At 33.9% G+C, this 19,967-nt stretch overlaps 1 protein-coding gene across 1 annotated transcript in view; it reads right to left on the reverse strand.

Moving 5' to 3' along the window:
- Window positions 3,140–19,967, reverse strand: part of LOC109824592 (transmembrane emp24 domain-containing protein p24beta2-like) — a 29,766-nt gene continuing 12,938 nt past the window's right edge. Inside the window, exon 5 of the mRNA XM_020391249.1 lies at window positions 3,140–3,485. Coding sequence (XP_020246838.1) covers window positions 3,352–3,485 — 134 coding nt within the window. The 3' untranslated portion in view covers window positions 3,140–3,351. The remainder of the gene's footprint in view (window positions 3,486–19,967) is intronic.

Genomic DNA, 19,967 nt, shown 5'->3' on the forward strand with positions numbered 1-19,967 from the left:
TATGCTATCAAGCTCAATGAGCAAAATTGACTCGTGCGATGCCGTCATATTAGCGTAAAAAACCAAGAGAACAGTGGTTTAAACATTGGATTAAAAAATACACTATATACTCAGAAAAAAATTATCTCCCAAGTATTTGGGTCTAAAAGTGATTGTAGAAATGGGTGGGTTTAAAAGTAAATGGGGAACTTTGGGTTTATAGGTAAAAACCCTTTCTTTGAAGTGTGTGGATTTATAAATAAATGAGGGTAGAACTTTGGGCAAAAAGTCAATCTATTGATGGAGCATTAATATGAAAAAGCCAAAAATTTTAATAATTTAAGCATTTGCTCTAGATATACACAAGATACCTTGCCACTTACAACAAAAATATAGCAACTTACAACAAAAACTACCTTAACTGTATGCCAAACTGCTAAAACACAAAGTGGATTCAAAAGTAATCCGATAGATTATTTTGGGTCTAAAGAGCAATTGCGGACAGGGGTGACAAACTTTTTTGAAAGTGAGTGGGCGTAAGAATAAATGAGGGTAAGATTTTTTGGGTTTGTAGGCAAAAAATCTAGATACACCTCTCACTTCCGTGACATTAGTGGGATAAAGGGGAATTTTTTTAGCATTTAGTTTAAAAATACACTGTACACCTAACAACTTAGAGCAAAATATAGCAAGTTATTACAAAATAATGTAAATAATCGTATAGCAAACTATTGAAATACAAGGTGGACTTAAAAATAAATTGATGGACTATTTTGGGTCTAAGAGTTAATCTGGAAATGGGTGGGTTAAAAAATAAATAGAGGCAAAACTTTGGGTCTATAGGTTAAGACACCCTCTATACCTTTTTATATATACCTTTATACTAAAGTTAATGGAAGGTACTATTCACAAGCACTCTTCATCTTCCATTAACTTTTCAGTGATAAAAATCAGTTGTGAGCGTAAAGAGTTGTCTAGTTGGTGGTGACGTTGAGTGTTTAATACCAACATGATAGTTCGCTTTACCCATATATTTAGTTCACTGTACCCATATATCTATACGCTACAGTGCAATAGGCTGCTTATTTTCTGTTATAGAGTACAAGAGCAGTGGAGGTTTTCTTTCCCTTGGCTGCCGCTGTTGGTACCGGATTAAGATGCATGTTTTAAATGGCTAAGGTCGCAAACGGTTTGATGATCTTTTTATTATCAGTTGTAATCTACTTAAAGATGAGAATCCCAGACATTTAGTCACCGTTTTCTATCCTTGTTCTGGATTTTGCCAGATGGAGAAGGATCGGCCGTTACCAAAGTTTGGAGATTGGGATGTTAATGATCCTGCTTCAGCTGAGGGATTTACTTTTATTTTCAACAAAGCCAGAGACGAAAAAAAGACTGGTGGGAATACACCAAAGCCGGATTCTCCAGCAAAGGAGGGGACTAGCTTTAAACAGGGGTCATATTCTAAGTCTAATAATGTGAGCTCCCCCTTCCTCTCTCTCCCACTAGTACATGCAGCATATAGAACTGCAGTTTAGTTCAGGACATTGATTACAAGAGAATAACAGTATCATATGATATGAGTGGATTCTCTAACATACAGTGATGCGGCCGAATCTCCTCACATGCCATATGATATCGGAGATCCAGCCTTATCGCTATATATGAGAGAAGCCCCTTACATGATATCTATCATTTTCTTGTTATAAAGTGGTATCTGTTGCAAAATGAGGGATTAGTTTATCTTTTCTTCTTTTGTTTTTTTTTCACTTCGCGTTTTCATTGTGATATTTACTACAAATGTGCAGAAGAAATGGTGTTGCTGCATGCAAGCAAGTCCGACAGAATCCTGAGATGCATAATGATATTTAAGAAGTAATATTTGCGGGTTTATTTTATTTCGAGAAAAAAAGTTTCCTGGTGGATGATAATCCGTGGGGAAATGTTTGGATCAGAATTGTCTTTTGTGCATTGTGTGCAGTGAGGAAGAGATGCAAAGAAGATGGTGATGGGGAGGATAAGAAAGGGGAAGTGATTTCTCTTTAAATTAGTACGTGTATATGAATATAGCCTATGGTTGCTTGCTTTTATCTGTATCTTCTCAATTTGTCGGTCATCATGGAACTTGTAACTCTACCTTATATATATATATTTCCGAAGATCTTTATTTGTATTAAAGGAGGTTTTACGGGCAGCTTTAAGATTATAGCCAAGTCGCTAACTAGTCAACATGGGATGTGTTCAAGCTAACATGCCCGCCCGCATGGATTTCATGCGAATGAAATTTGGTTCCTTTTACTGCTGTTTTGACTCTTTCAGGTGCGAGAAACGTCAGTTACCTCTGTGAAGAGCGCAAATGGCAACTACATACACGAATCATATCATCGCACAGTTTAGAACGAATCATATCGTCAAAACCTTTGTTTTAAGGAATGCTGACATTATTTCTCCGTTGTTGTTTTAACATATGATTTTCCTTCTTCATGCGTTGATTCTTTTACTGGCTCGTATGCGCATGTGTACGTGTAACTCGATGAAGTTGCAGATGCATACATGTATTATACTAGCTCTTAACATATCTCACCTATGCTAATAAAATTTGTTTAGACACTAGATAACGCTGTACGTGCAATCTGTATCAATGTTAGCCGTGTCGCCTCCGTATGTTGGGTATAATATTAAAATTTAAGAGCTAGTTTATATTATTTTTTTTTATTTCAGTTTTCTTATAAATTTACGATGATGGGCTCATATTCGCTCATAAGTTTGTTCAATCATGAATTCCATTTTTTTTCACATTATATATGATGATTTTTTTTATTTTTGTGTCTGGGGCCACGTTTTAGAAATGCTTTCAGAGGACGAGGATAAAAGTTTGTGATAAGCTAGACATAATGATCAATCAGATCTATGCATTAAAAAAATTCCTTCCACCACCTTCCCATCTGTAACTAACCCACTTCTCCACCGCGGAGGCCGTGAGCATGAAAGGAATAAAGCGTGCAAGCAATTTGCACAAGAGAGAGCCAACAGAAAGTCTTTAAAAGGTAAACTTGCAAGAGAGGGGCAGAAGCCTGTTCAGTGCCAAACTTGCACTACTACCAGACACCACCATCCCCAGTCTCCAAACAAAAGATTCCCAATTAGACAGGTAGCGCCATTTTCGTCTACAAAAAAAATGCATTTAATGCATAATCGATCTACGAAGACTCGGAGAACGGGCATTCATAAGAGTGAGACATTTTCAGAAGATCCACAAAGACTCAAGTTCATAGGTGCAATTACAACCTTAATAATCAACAACCACGTTAAGCCATAACAATTTAGATAATGCCGGACTCAATGGCACAATAATTAAAGAAAAAGAAAGACTTAAACTCGTGAGGTGCCTAGTTTCCGTTCAAAGAGGCGACGCAAGAGGTAAACTTGCAGAACGCTTGCTCCTACAAGGGCAGCCGATTCGAAGAGTGCCTTGTGGATTGCTCTCCTGCTCATACCCTCGTTCACTGTATCAAAATCACAAGGAACAGATTGATTTTATAGTAGAAATATGATCTCCATTATATTTAAGTTTATGAATAGCGCAGTCCAATATAGAAAATTGTACAGAGTTCGTGAATTCAGCCAACATATTTACAGTGCATCAACCAGAAATAAGTTTTTGTTTGAACACAGCACGACAAGGACATGAAGAATAGAATGTTTATCATACTTGAAGACAGTAAAGTAAGTTGAGACCAGGTTTACCTATTTCATTTTTAAGTCCTGTTGAATACAATAAATTGGCGTATTTTAAAAATTCGCAATTTTCATCGGCTACCCATGATTTTTGTCAATTTTCATTCATTTCGACCCAATGATAATTAAGTTTTTTTTCATAAAAAATCACGATTTTCATGGGTTGTAACCTACAAATTTGGTTATAACCCACAAATTCTTAAAATAGTTTTGTCTGATTCATTACAATAGCAAATAATTGGTGTACATCAAAATTTGAAAAAAATTACATAGGCTAATTCATGATTTTAATCAATCTTCATTCGTTTCGATCCAATGCACTTATGACTTAAGTTTCTTAAAAAGTTTCAATTTTCATGATTTTCATGGGGCTATAACACGCGGTTTTTGTCCACTTTCTGTCCACCTTCAGTTGTTCCAACCATATGGCAACTTAGTTTTCTTTTCGTAAAATTCATGATTTTCATGTACTATAACTCACAAATTTGTCCGACTTCATCCATTTCGACCTAATGGAAATTAACTAGTGTACTTTAATGTTTATAGACTATAACCCACGATTTTTGTCCATTTTTATCATTTCAACTCAATGAAAATTAAGTTTTCTTTCGTCAAAATTCACCATTTTTATGGACTATAATCCATAATTTTTTCCATTTTTACCTGCTTTGACCGAATGGCAATAAATTGTCGTACTATAAAATTCACAGTTTCAAGTGCTGTAATCCACAATTTTAGTCAATTTTTTATCGTTTCACGCCAACATCAATTAAGTTTTCTTTCTTCAAAATTCACGAGTTTCATACTAATTTTCTTTCTATAAAAAGTTGCAATTATAATGACAATTAAGTTTCTTTCTTAAAAGTTGCATTTTTCATGATTTTTATAGTTTCGACTCTGATGAAAATTAAGTTCTCTACCATCAAAATTCACCACTTTCATTGACTATATAACCCACAATTTTGTCAACTTTCATCTATTTCTAGCAAACGACAACTAATTGTCGTACTTAAAAATTTGCAATTTCATGTGATATAAACCATGATTTTAGTCCATTTCGATCATTTCATGTGAACAACAATAAATTTCTTCAAAATTCACAATTTTCATGGCGAATAAGTTTCTTTCTTAAAAGATGTAATTTTCATGATTTTCATGGGCTATAACACGTTATTTTTCCATTTTCGGTTGTTTCAAACGTATGGTAACTTAGAATTCTCTTGCAAACTTCATGATTTTCATGGACTATATTAACTCAAAAAATTATTTGTTCTCATTATTTCAACCTAATGGTAATTAACTAGTGTACTTCAAATTCGTAATTTTCATGGGATATAGAACATGATTTTTGTCCATTTTTTTTATTAATTCGGCCTAATAAAAACTAGTTTTCTTTCCTCAAAATTTACCATTTTCACGGACTATAACCCGCAATTTTCGTCCACTTTCATCAGGTTAGACCGAAAGGCAATTAATTGTCATACTTAAAAATTCGTAGTTTTCATGTGGTATATAACCTACAATTTTAGTCTGTTTTCGAATCGTCTCGCATCAATAATGATTAAGCTGTTTTCTTCAACGTTCACAATCTTCATGGCAATTAAGTTTTTTCTTAAAAATTTACAAATTTTTATAATTTTCATGGGCTATATCACATGGATTTTGCCCATTTTTGGTTGTTTCAACCCTATGGCGACTTAATTTTCTTCTACAAAATTCATGATTTTTATGGATTATAACCAACAATTGTGTCTATTTTTTCCGTTTCGACTCAATGAAAATTATGTTCTCTATCCTCAAATTTTATCACTTTCATCGACTATAGCTACAATTTTGTCCATTTTCATCTATTCAACCAAATAAATAATTGTCATACTTAAAATTGCTTAAAATTCACAATTTTATGTTTCATAACCCACGATTTTAGTCCATTTTCAACCATTTCATGCCAACAGCAATAAGTTCTCTTTCTACAAAATTCTTTAAAAAGTTGAGATTTTCATGATTTCAATGGGCTATAACATATGATTTTTGTCTATTTTCGATTGCTTCAACCATATGGCAACTTAGTTTTCTTTCCGAAAATTTCATAATTAACATGGGCTATAACCCATGAGTTGTCCATTTTTGGTTGTTTCAACCTAATGGAAACTAACTAGTGTACTACAAAATTCGTAATTTTCATGGGCTACTACGCATGATTTTTGCCTATTTTTGGTTGTTTCGGCTCAATGAAAATTAAGTTTTTATTCCTCAAAATTTACCATTTTCATGAACTAAAACCCATAATTTTTGTCCATTTTCGTTTGGTTCGACGGAATGACAATTATGTGGCATACTTAAAAATTAGCAGCTTTCATGTTATAACCCATGATTTTAGTCCATTTTTTTACTATTTTCATGCCACTTAAGTTTCTTTCATAAAAAGTTACATTTTCATGATTTTAATGGGCTATAGCACGGTTTTTGTGCATTTTCGATTGTTTCAACCCTATGACAACATAGTTTTCTTTCTGCAAAATTTATGATTTTTATGGAGTATAACTCATAGATATATCTGTTTTCATCAATTTCGACCTAATGGAAATTAACTAGTGCACTTCAAAATTCGTAATTTTCATGGGCTACTATTATAATTTCCTCCCATTTTGATCGTTTTGGCCCAATGAAAATTAAGTTTTTATTCGTCAAAATTCACCATTTTCAAGGACTATAACCCACATTTTTGTCCACTTCCATTTGGTTTGACTGAACGCCTTCTATTATCGTACTTAAAAATTCATAATTTTCATGTGCTATAACCGATGATTTTAGTCCATTTCTGGTGGTTTCGTGCCAATAGCAATTAAGTTTTATTTCTTTCATGAATTTCAAGCAGTTAAGTTACTTTCTTAAAAAAACTACAATTTTCATGATTTTCATGGGATATAATACAATGTTTTTGTCTATTTTCAATTGTGTCTATCCTATGGCAACTAATTTTCTTGTCTACCCTATGACAACTAATTTTCTATTCACAGAATTCATGTTTTTCAAGGACTATAACTCACAAATTTAACTATTTTCATCCATTTCGACCTAACTGCAATTAACTAGCGTACCCTAAAAAATCGTAATTTTCATGGGTGAAAAGCTATAACCTATGGTTTGTCCTTTTTCCTCAAACTCACTATTTCCATGGACTATAACTCACAAATTTGTCCATTTTCATCTGCTTTGATTGAATACCAATTAACTATCGTACTTAAAAGTTCACAGTTTTCCTGTGTTATAACTCATAATTTTAGTCCATTTTTGATCTTTTCATGCCAACAGCAATTAATTTTTTTCCTTCAAAATTCATAACTTTCATGGCAGTTAAGTTACTTTCTTAAAAATTTATAATTTTCAAGATTTTCATGAGCTATATAATACGGGTGTATCTTCTCTTCGAAAGCTTAGCGATTCTTATGAGAGCTTGAGGATAGATGATTCTCATGATAGCATGAGAATAGGGGTGTAAAACAGTACAGTGGAACGCAAGTGAAGCATGGAACGAGACGACGAGCAGCAGATTCAAAGAATCCAGTTTTCAGCTCGTAAGTCGACTCATACATGATCATGAGCCGACTCATCAGGTTGAGTCGACTCATGCCTGTCATGAGTCGACTCACGAAATCAAGCCCTGTTAGCAAAAGTCTCTGACCAGTCGACTCATCAGTTATGAGTCGACTCATATGAGGTCATGAGTCGACTCATAACTGATCATGAATCGACTCATCGATAATTTCCTGATTCGTTTGGGTTTCTGTTCACACAAATTCCTGTTGGTTTTAGGCTTGGTTATTTATCAGATTGCCATCCACGTTTGTACACCTATATAAATGGTTGTTTAGGGTTTCTAAACATCGGATCATCTTAGAGATCTTAGATCAGAGAGAAATTCTAATCATTGTATTAGGGTTTAGAGAGGATTGAGGGGTTATTCTCGATTCTAGTGAGATTGTGAGGGAGACATTTGTAATAATTGATTCTTCATAATCTAGAGAATGTATTTTCTTTCGCCATACTGAATTATTCTTGTGTTTTGGTTGTCTCCTTCTCAACCCACCTTTTGATAATTCCACAACCAAAGGGTGCTCACACGACAACTCGTATCAAGTTGGTATCAGAGTAATCAGATCCGGTGAAGGGGTATTCTGTGTATGGTCCTGATTCGATCGCAATACAAGAAGCTTGGCGATATCCTTATTTCCTTAGAAGAAGTCCAGAAGATAAGGAAGGAGAAGATGGCTGAAGGAGACAATTCAGTAAGGATTGATGCATTGGAGAAGCAGATCGAGACGATAGGTTCGACTCGCACACAACTCGTCAGTCTTATCCATGGAGGTGGCAAACAAGGTAAATCTTCTTCGAAGAAAATTATTGAGTTCGATGTGAAGAGAGTAGATTCAGATTCCGACGAGGAGGAGACTGTTAAGGCAGCATTTCATCAAAGGGGTAAGAATTCTTATCAAAACCTGAAGATTGACTTCAAGGTGGAGATTCTTGTTTATGATGGGAGTGAGGGGTAAGAATTCTTATCAAAACCTGAAGATTGACTTCAAGGTGGAGATTCTTGTTTATGATGGGAGTGTTGACGTCGAGAGGCTTGATTGGAGATTCTTGTTTATGATGGGAGTGTTGACGTCGAGAGGCTTGATGACTGGATCGAGCGGATGGAGACATATTTTACCTTTTATGGCTATTCGTCAAAAGAAAAGATTGTGTTCGCGACTTTGAAGCTTTCAGGGCACGCGTTGACGTGGTGAAAATCCTACTGCAAGCAGGAGAAGAAGACGGTGTCGTGGAACAAGTTCAAGGAGTTACTGAGGAAACAGTTCTACCCGGTGGGATTCCTTGAAGAGCGTTGGTACAAGTGGTATGGCTTACGCTAAAGGGTCAATCAAACCGTTCAAGAATACACCACGGAGTTCCAGCAGCAAGCGATGATCCTCAACATTACGACAGAGGAATATTCCGTGTTTATCAAGTATATGACGGAATTGAGCGATTACATCCGAAAGGAGATGAAGCTATTCACGGTGGAATCAATGGCAGAGGCGAGCGTGAAGGCTATTGCCCTCGAGGGCAAGCAAAAGAAGGGCAACAAGGCTAAGGGATACTTCAAACAGACGGGAGACGAGTCTAGTGGTTCTTAATCTAAGGAGGAGAAAAAAAGTGATCCAGGGAAAGCAGGGCTGATTTGTAATCACTGCGAGAAGACAGGGCACACAGCTGATCGGTGCTGGGAAATATCCTCATCTCAAGCCAAGATGGTTGAACAAGGAGAAAAATACATACATGATAGCTCAAGGTCCGAAAGAAATCTCGGGGATGACATAGCCTAACAGCAGTCTCAACCTTATGACGGGGAAGCAAACCACGAAAGAGGACAATCCGAGAGAGCAACTCTTTGTTCTTAAGTTGCAAGTGAAGACCAGGTTGATTGATGCCATTGTTGATTCGGGCAGCGAGAAGAATTTGATATCCGAGACATTGGTTCAGAAGCTGGGTCTAAAGACGGTCAAGCATCCGAAACCCTATCCATTGGGGTGGATTCAGAAGGAGGAAAAAATGAGTGTAGTTGATCAATGCACTGTCAGATTTACGCTCCACAAGTCGTATATTGACGAGATCACGTGTAACGTTGTTCCATTGAATGTTTGTCAGATTATACTAGACAATCCGTACTTATAGGATAGATATGCGATCTACGAGAGGCGGGTTCAGAAGTACACCTTCACTAAGGACGGTGTAAAGTTCATATTTCATTCGACATCTCTTCCGAGGGAGACAAGCTTGGAGACGGTGACGCGAGCGAAGAGACTAGTGAATGCAAGCAAGAAGTTTGTCTCACTGTGCATTAGACTTTCAGAAAAAACATCGATAAAGGATTGCTACTTGGGGCGAAAGGTGACTACGACGAGATGCGGGATGGATGATATGTTTCCGATCGGACGTCGAGACCAGGTTCCTAGCAGGGCCAGATGGTGCAGAAAAGATGGAGGAGCTCGAGAGTTTCCTCAGTAAAAGTTCTAACTTGAACGGGACTTCAAGTTCCTAAAGAGGGGACCCATGATACGGGTGTATCTTCTTTTCGGGAGCTTAGCGATCCTCATGGGAGCTTGAGGATAGATGATTCTCATGATAGCATGAGAATAGGGGTGTAAAACAATACAGTGAAATGCAGATGAAAACGTGGAACGAGACGACGAGCAGCAGATTCGAAGAATCTAGTTTTCAGCTTGTGAGTCGACTCATACATGATCATGAGTCGACTCATCAGGTTGAGTCGACTCATCAGGTTGAGTCGACTCATGCCTGTCATGAGTCGACGCGAGGTAGAGAATCGAAGATTCGAAGAATCCAGATTTTAGCTTGTGAGTCGACCGACTCATCAGGTTGAGTCGACTCATCAGGTTGAGTCGACTCATGCCTGTCATGAGTCGACTCACGAAATCAAGCATTGTTAGCAAAAGTCTCTGACCAGTCGACTCATCAGTTATGAGTCGACTCATATGAGGTCATGAGTCGACTCATAACTGATCATGAGTCGACTCATCGACAGTATCCTGATTCGTTTGGGTTTCTGTTCACACGAATTCCTGTTGGTTTTGGGTTGGTTATTTATCAGATTGTCATCCACGTTTGTACACCTATATAAAGGGTTGTTTAGGGTTTCTAAACATCAGATCATCTTAGAGATCTTAGATCAGAGAAATTATAATCATTGTATTAGGATTTAGAGAGGATTGAGAGGTTGTTCTCGATTCTAGTGAGATTGTGAGGGAGAGATTTGTAATAATTAATTCTTTATAATCTAGAGAAGATATTTTTCTTCGTCATACTGAATTGTTTTTGTGTTTTGGTTGTCTTCTTCTCAACCCACATTTTGGTAATTCCGCGACCAAAGGGTGCTCGCATGGCAACTCGTATCAATAACACACATTTTTGTCCATTTTCAATTGTTTCAACGCTATGGCAACTTAGTTTTCTTTCTACGAAATTCATGTTTTCCATTGACTACAACTCACAAATTCGTCCGTTTTCATCTATTTTGACCTAAAGACATTTAACTAGTATATCCTACAAATTCATAATTTTTATAAGCTATAACCCACAATTTTTGTCTATTTTTAGTTGTTTCTACCCAATAAAAGTTAATTTTTATCCCTTAAACCTCAACATTTTCAAGGACAATAACCCACAATTTTCTCTATTTTCATTTGGTTTTGATCGAAAGGATATAAATTGTCGAACTTAAAAAGTCACAATGAAGTTTTTTTACTATTTCACACCAATAGCAATTACGCTTTCTTTCTTTAAAATTTAACAATTATCTTTCTTTAAAAGTTGACACTTTCATGGGCTATAACACGGTTTTTGTCCCTTTTTTGTTGTTTCGCCCCTATAATAACTTAGTTTTCTTTCCACTAAATTCATGATTTTCATAGGCTATAACCCACAATTTTGTCCATTTTTTATTGTTTCGACCCAATGAAAATTAATTTCACTATCTTCAAATTACCTATTTTACTAGAATATAACTCATAATTTTGTCCATTTTCATCTATTTTGACAGCATGGTAATTAATTGTCATTCTTAAAAATTGATAGTTTTTGTGTTATAACCCATAATTTGTCTTTTTTCTATCATTTAAAGCCAATAGCAATTAAGTTTTCTACCTTCGAAATTCACGATTTTCATAGCAATTGAGTTTTTTTAAAGTTGCAATTTTCATAAATTCATGGGCTATAACACAATTTTTGTTCATTTTTCGGTTGTTTCAACATTATGGCAACTTAGTTTTATTTCCCAAGAATTCATCCTATTGATTGATTATAACTCACAAATTTGTATGTTTTCATTTATTTCAGCTTAATGGCAAGTAACTAGTGTACCCTACAAATTCACAATTTTCGAGGAGTATAACACAGTTTTTGTCCATTTTTTATCATTTCGACCCAATAAAAGTTCAAGTTTTTTCTCAAAATTCATCAGTTTCATGGACTATAATCCACAATCTTGCCCATTTCCATCTAGTTCGACCGAATGGATATTAATTATCGTACTTCAAAATTCGTAATTTTCATGTGCTATGACCCATGATTTTAATCCACTTTTAAACGTTTCACGCTAACAGCAATTAAGTTCTTTTTTCATAATTCACAATTTTCATGGCATTAAGTTTCTTAAAAAGTTGCAACTTTCATGACTTTAATAGGCTATAATACACGGTCTTTGTTCATTTTCGATTGTTTCAACCCTATAGCAACTAAGTTGTCATTCAACAAACTTCATGTTTTTCATGAGTTATAACCTAGGATTTTGCTTATTTTTCGTCGTTTCGACCCAAAGAAAATAAAGTTCTCTACCCTCAAAGTAAACCATTTTCATTGACTATAACCAAAAAGTTTGTCCATTTTCATCAGTTTCGATTGAATCGCAATTAATTGTCATAACTTATAAATTTGTAGTCTTCACATACTATAACCCACAATTTTAGTCCATTTCGATCTTTTCACGCCAATAGCAATTCAGTTTTTTTCCTTAAATTTTCATGACTTTCAAGACGATTCGGTTTCTTTCTTTAAAGTATACAATTTTCATGATTTTTATGGGCTATAACACACGGTTTTTGTTCATTTTCAGTTGTTTCTACCCAATAGCAACTTAGTTTTCTTTTCGCAAATTTCATGATTTTCATAGACTGCAACTCACAAATTTGTGTTTTTTCATCTATTTCGGCTTAATGTCAATTAACAAGTATACGTCATGCGCTATAACCCACAATCTTTGCGCATATCTTGTAGTTTTGGCCAGATGAATATTAAGTTATTTTCCCCCAAAATTCACCATTTTCCTAAACTATAACCTACAATTTTGACCATTTTCATTTGTTTCCACCTAATGACCATTATGTACTTAAAAACTGACAATTTTGATGTTATAATTATCGTACTTAGAAACTCAATTTTCATGTGCTATAACACAAGATTTTAGTCAATTTTGATCGTTTTGCACTGATACAAATAAGTTTTCTTTCTTCAAAATTCATGATTTTCATGATAATTAAGTTTCTTTAAAGTGGCAATTTTCATGATTTTCATAACACACGTTTTTTGCCCATTTTTGGTTTCCTCAACCCTATTAAAACTTAGTTTTCTTTTTGCAAAATTCATGATTTAACCACGATTTTTGTTCATTTTTTGTCGTTGTGCCCCAATAAATATTAAGTTCCCTACCATAAAAAATTTACTATTATCATTCACTATAAGACACAATTTTGTCCGTTTTCCATCTATTTCGACCGAATGAAAAATTAATTGTCACACTTAAAAGTTTACAGTTTTCATGTGTTATAACCCATAATTTTAGTCCATTTTCGATTATTTCACACTAATAGCAATTAAGTTTTCTTTCAAAATTCGCGATTTTCATGACAACAAATTTTCTTTCATAAAAATTGCAATTTTTATGGGCCGTAACATACGGTTTGTGTCCATTTTCTAGTGTTTCAACTCTATGGCAACTAAGTTCTCTTTTTGCGGAATTCATGTTTTACATGGACTATAACTCTTAAATTTGTTCATTTGCATCTACTTCAACTTAAAGGCAATTAACTAGTGTACTCAAAAATTGATAATTTTCATGAGCTATAACTCACATTTTTTGTCCATTTTTTGTCATTTCAGCCTAAAGAAAAATAAAATTTCTTTTCTAAAAATTAACCCCTTTCATGGACTATAACCAACAATTTTGTCTATTTTCATTTGGATCAACCGAACGACAAGAATTATCATACTAAAAAATTCATAGTTTTAATAACGCATGATTTTAATACATTTTCATTCATTTTACGCCAATAAAAATTAAATTTTCTTTCTTTAAAATTCACAATTTTTCATGGCACTTACAAGTTTCTTTCTTAAAAAGTCAAAATTTTCAAGATTTTCGAGGGTTATAACACATGATTTTCGTCAATTTTTTATTCTTTCAACCCAAGGACAACTTAGTGTTCTTTTCGCAAAATTAATGATTTTCATAGGCTATAACCCACGATTTTTGTCCAAGTCTAATCATTTCAACCCAATGAAAATTAGATTCTATATCCTCAAATTCACCATTTTCATGGACAATAACCCACAATTTTGTACATAATCATTTTTTTGATCAAATGACAATTACTTGTCATACTAAATAACTAGTAGTTTTCATATGTTATAACCCACAAAGTGCAATTTCCATTATTTTAATGGGCTATAACATATGGTTTTTGTCATTTTCGGGTGTTTCAACCTTCTAGCAACTTAGTTTTCTTTTTGCAAAATTCATGATTTTCATGGACCATAACTTAAAATTTTATCCATTTTCATCGACTTTGATCTAATGGAAATTAACTAGTGTACATCAAATTTTGTAATTTTCATGGGCTATTATGCACGATTTTTGCCAATTTTTGGCCATTTTGACCCGATGAAAATTAAGTTTTCTTTCTTCAAAATTCACAATTTTCATGGCAATTAAGTTTCCTATTTTCACGAATTTCACAAACGATTTTTGTAGATTTTCAACTTAGTTTTTTTTCCAGAAAATTCATAATTTCCACAGACAATAACTCACAAATTTGTCCATTTTTATCTATTTCGAACTAATGGCAATTAATTAGCCTATCCTAAAAATTCGTAATTTCTATGGGCTATAACCCATGATTTTAGAGCATTTTTATCGCTTCGACCCGATGAAAATTTATTTTTCCTCAAAATTCACCATTTTCGTGGACTATATAACCCGCAATTTTGTCTATTTTCATCTGCTTCGATTGAATAGCAATTAATTGCGTACTTTAAAATTAGCAGTTTTCATGTCCTAACCCACGATTTTAGTCAATTTTCAATCATTTGACACTAGTAGTAGTTCTTTCTTTAAGATTCATGATTTTCATGGCATTTGGATTTCTTTCTTAAAATTTTGCAATTTTCATGATTTTTATGGGCTAACACACAATTTTTGTCCATTTTCAATTGTTTCAACCCAATGGCAACCTAGTTTTCTTCACCAAAATTTATTATTTTCATGGACTTATTACTAACAAATTTGTATGTTGTCATCTACTTCAACCTAAGGATAATAAAGTGTGCTTCAAAATTCATAATTTTCATGTGATATAACCCACGATTTTTGTGCATTTACAATTATTTAGGCCTAATAAAAATTAAGTTAATTTTCCTCAAAATTCACCATTATCATGAACTATAACTTACGTGTCATACTTAAAAATTAGCAGCTTTCGTGCGTTATAACCCACTATTTTAGTCCATTTTCGATTGTTTCGCGCCAATAGTTTACGATTTTCATGACAATTAAGTCTCTTAAAAAGTAGCAATTTTCTTGATTTTCACATGCTGAAACACGGTTTTTGTCCATTTTTTGTCATTAATACCTAATGAAAAATAAGTACTCTATAATAAAAATTCATTATTATTTTTTTATTTTTTTATTTTTTATTTTTGTTGACAAGGGAACCTTGGTCAGTACCTCCACTTAGACTCCCTTTGGAGTCCGCCGCACCCCGGTTCGAATCCCCCAAGTTGCAACTAGTTCCATGGCTACAAAATACTAAGTTACTAACATTGCAAAAATATAAAAATTACAACCAAAAGCGTACATTTACTTTCATCTTGAGCATATAAAAATACAAGCATATCTCGCAAAACGAGAGTTAAAAATTACAAGCATACATTTACAAGTTAGAATTATACCCAAAATATTACAAGCATTCCTCAAAATATTACAAATATAGTGTTGAAATGGAAGATAAATATTACAAGTATACAAAATATTACAACCCTAGCCCAAATTTTTATTTACAAATGCTACCCATATAAATAGGTAGGAGTGGGTTCTAGGGCTAGGGTTTTCATTTTCTCCTTTGCTCCTAAATCTGCCGCCTCCCTTCAGATCTGACTCCAAAAGAACGGCTCCTCTCTCCCCTCTCCTTCTCAGATCTCGGCTCCTCTCTCCCTCCCCTTTCTCCTCCTTCAGATCCGAAGGGCTAGGGTTTTCACCGCTCTCCCTCGAATCTCGTCGTCGAGTCCTCCCTCGAAGATTGTTGTTTACTCCCTCGACTGTCTTCCCTCCTTCAGGTTCGTAACTTTTTCCCCTCGTGAAATCGTTGTGTCCCTGCCGCGAGTCCAGCCGTGTCGGGAGCGAGTCGACACGCATGTCGGGGCGTTGACGTGTTTCGGCGGCGTTGACCGCATGTCCGACGCGTGTCAAACACGTGTCCGCGTCCGACACGCGTCGGACACGGACTCGGGGCTTGTTTCCGCGTGTCGGTGCTTCATAGCCCCACCCCCTAAAGCCAGAAGGACCAGGTGAATGTGGCAACAAGGATTCGATCTCCTGACCAACGGGCACGAAGCCTGGGAGAATCTCTCTCCCCATGGGCCACAATTTTGTCCATTTTCATCTATTTCTGAATGGTAATTAATTGTAATACTCAAAACTTCGCATTTTCATGTGTTATAAACCATAGTTTTAGTCGATTTCCGATCATTTCATGCCAATAGTAATTAAGCTTTCTATCATCAAAAGTTGCAATTTTCATGGGCTATAACACACAGATTTTGTCCATTTCGAGTGTTTCAACCATATAGCCACTTAGTTTTCTTTTAGCAGAATTCAAGTTTTGCTTGGACTATAACTCACAAATTTGTCCGCTTTCATCTATTTCGGCCTAACGACAATTAACTAGTGTACGTAAAATTTCGTGATTTTCATTGGCTATATTATATAACCCACGATTTTTGTCTAATTTTTGTCACTCAGTTCAATGAAAATTAAGATTTCTTTCCTCAAAATTCACCTTTGTCAGGGACTATAATCCACAATTTTGTCCATTTTCATCTAGTTCGACTGAATGGTAATTAACTATCGTACTTAAATATTCATAGTTTTGATGTGCTATAACCCACGATTTCAGTCCATTTTGAATTATTTCACACTAATAACAACTAAGTTTTCAAAACTCACGATTTTCATGTCACTTAAGTTTCTTTTTTTTTAAATTACAATTTTCATGATTTTCAAGGGTTATAACACAAGGTTTTTGTCAATTTTCGACTTTTTCAAACCCTATGGCAATTTAGTTTTCTTTTTGCAAAATTAATGGTTTTCATAGGTTATAAGCCACGATTTTTCTTCATTTTTAATTGTTTCGACCTAACGAAAATTAAGTTCATACTCAAAATTCACCATTTTCATTGACTATAGTCCACAACTTTGTCCATTTTCATATTTTTCGACCAAATGAAAGTCAATAGTCATACTTAAAAGTAAGCAATTTTCGTGTTATAACCCACGATTTTAGTCTATTTTCGATTGTTTCATGCCAATAGCAATTAAGTTTTGTTTCTTTAAAATTCACGATTTTCCTGCCAATTAAGTTCCTTGTTTAGAAAGTTGCAATTTTCATAAAATAGGCTATCACATGGCTTTTGTCCATTTGTGGTTATTTCAACCCTATAGCAACTTAGTTTTCTTTCCGCAAAATTCGTGATGTTCATGGATTATAAATCAAAAATTTGTCTGTTTTCATCTATTTTGACCTAATGAAAATTAACTAATGTACATTACATTTCATGGGCTATTATCCATGGACTTTGCCCCTTTTTTGACATTTAGGCCCAAACCGCCCAATGAAAATTAAGATTTTATTACTCAAAATTCATCATTTTCATGACCTACATAACCCACAGTTTTGTCCATTTTCATTTGGTTCAAACGAATGACTTTTGTTATCATACTTAAAAATTCGCAATTTTCATGTGCTATACCAATGATTTTAGTTTATTTTTTATTGTTTCGCGCAAATAACAATTAAATTTTCTTTCTTAAAATTTCACAATTTTCATGGCAATTAAGTTTCTTAAAAATTTAAATTTTTCGTGCAATATAACATACGCTTTTTGTCAATTTTCAGTTGTTTCAACCATATGGCAACTTAGTTCCCCAAAAAATTAAAAATTTTCATTGACTATAACACAAATTTGTTTAGTTTTATCCATTTAGATCTAATGGCAATTAACTAGTGTACCCTAAAAATTCATAATTTTTATGGGTTATAAACAATGATTTTTACCTTTTTTTGTCATATCAGCACAATGAAAATTAATTTTTCTTTTCTCAAACATCATTTTCGTGGACTATATCCCACAAATTTGTACATTTTAATCTGTTTCGAACGAAGGACATTTAATTGTCATATTTAAAAATTAGCAGTTTTCATGTGCTATAATGCACGATTTTGGTCCATTTCTAATCGTCTTACACCCATAAAAATTAAGTTTTCTTTCTTCAAAATTCACGATTTTCATAGCAATTCAGTTCCTTTTACATAAAAAGTTACAAATTTCATGATTTTCATGAGCTATAACACAAATGTTGCCTATTTTCGGTTGTTTAACCCAATGGCAACTTAGTTTTCTTTCCGCAACCACCGTGATTTTCATGGACTATTAACTCATAAATTTGTTTGTTTTCATCTATTTCGACATAATGTCAATTGACAAATGTACTTTAAAATTCATAATTTTCATGGTCACCCATGAGTTTTGCACATTTTTGGTCATTTCCGCCCAATAGAAATGAAGTATTTATTCCTCAAATTCACCATTTTTCATAGGCTATAACCAACAGCGTTGTCCATTTTCATTTGTTTTCGCGGAATGGCAATTAATTGTCATACTTAAAATTTTGCAATTTTTCATGTACTATATATATGTAACCCGCGATTTTAGTCCATTTTCGATGATTTCATTCCCATAGCAATTAAGTTTCTTTCTTCAAAATTCACTATTTTCATGGCAATTAAATTTCTTTGTTAAACAGCTATAATTTTCATGGGCCATTAACCACAATTTTTGCCCATTATTGGTCGTTTCAGCCCAACGAAAACTACGCTTTCATTCCTCAAAATTCATCAATTTCATGGACTATAACTCATAATTTTGACCAATGTTATTTGGTTTGACCAAATGTTCGACCGAATGACGTTTATTGTCATACTTAAAATTTTGTAATTTTCATGTGTTATAATGCACAATTTTAGTCCATTTTTTATGGTTTCACACTGATAGCAATTAAGTTTTTTCTTCAAAATTCATAATTTTCATGGAAATTAAAAAGTAACAAATTGCATGGTTTTCATGGGCTATAACACATGGGTTTTGTCCTTTTTCGGTTGTTTCAATCTTATGACAACTCACTGTTCTTTTAACAAAATTCATGATTTTCATGGTTATAACCCACGATTTTGTCCATTTTTTGTCATTTTGACCCAAAGAAAAAACGTTCTATATCCTCAAAGTTAACCATTATCATTGACTATAACCAACAAGTTTGTCTATTTTCATATGTTTTGACTGAATGACAATTAATTGCCGAACTTAAAAATTCGTAGTTTTGATGTGCTATAACGCATAATTTTAGTTCATTTTCGATCATTTCACGCCAATTGTAATTAAGTTTTTTCCTTAAAATTTCATGACTCTCAAGACAATTAGGTTTGTTTCTTAAAATTTTACAATTTTCATGATTTTTATGGGCTATAACACAGTTTTGGTCCATTTTCCTATGTTTCAACTCATTGTCAACTTAGTTTTCTTTCTGCAAAATTCATGATTTTCATGGACTGACTCACAAATTTGTCTGTTTTTATCTACTTTGACCTAATGGAAATTAAGAAGTATACTTCAAAAATGGTAATTTTCATGCGCTATAACCAGTGATTTTTATGGGGTTCCCGGTCCAATGAAAATAAGTTAATTTTCCCCAAAATTCACCATTTTCATTAACCTACAATTTTATTCATTTTCATCTGTTTCGACCGAATGGCCTTTAATTGTCATACTTAAAAATTTGAAGTTTTCATGTGCTATAATACACAATTTTAGTCCATTTTGGATCGTTTCACGCCAATAACAATCAAGTTTTCTTTCTTCAAAATTTATAATTTTCATGATAATTTTCTTCCATAAAAAGTAACAATTCTCGTGATTTTTATGGGTGATAACACAGGTTTTTGTCAATTTTAAGTTATTTCAACCTTATAGCAACTTAATTATTCTTTCCGTAATATTCATAATTTACATGGGCTATAACCCATAATTTTGTCCATTTTTAGTCCAATGAAAATTAAGTTCTCATAAAAATTTACTATTATCAT

This window comes from Asparagus officinalis, chromosome 1 (assembly GCF_001876935.1).
Source record: "Asparagus officinalis chromosome 1, Aspof.V1, whole genome shotgun sequence".
Lineage (NCBI taxonomy): Eukaryota > Viridiplantae > Streptophyta > Magnoliopsida > Asparagales > Asparagaceae > Asparagus > Asparagus officinalis.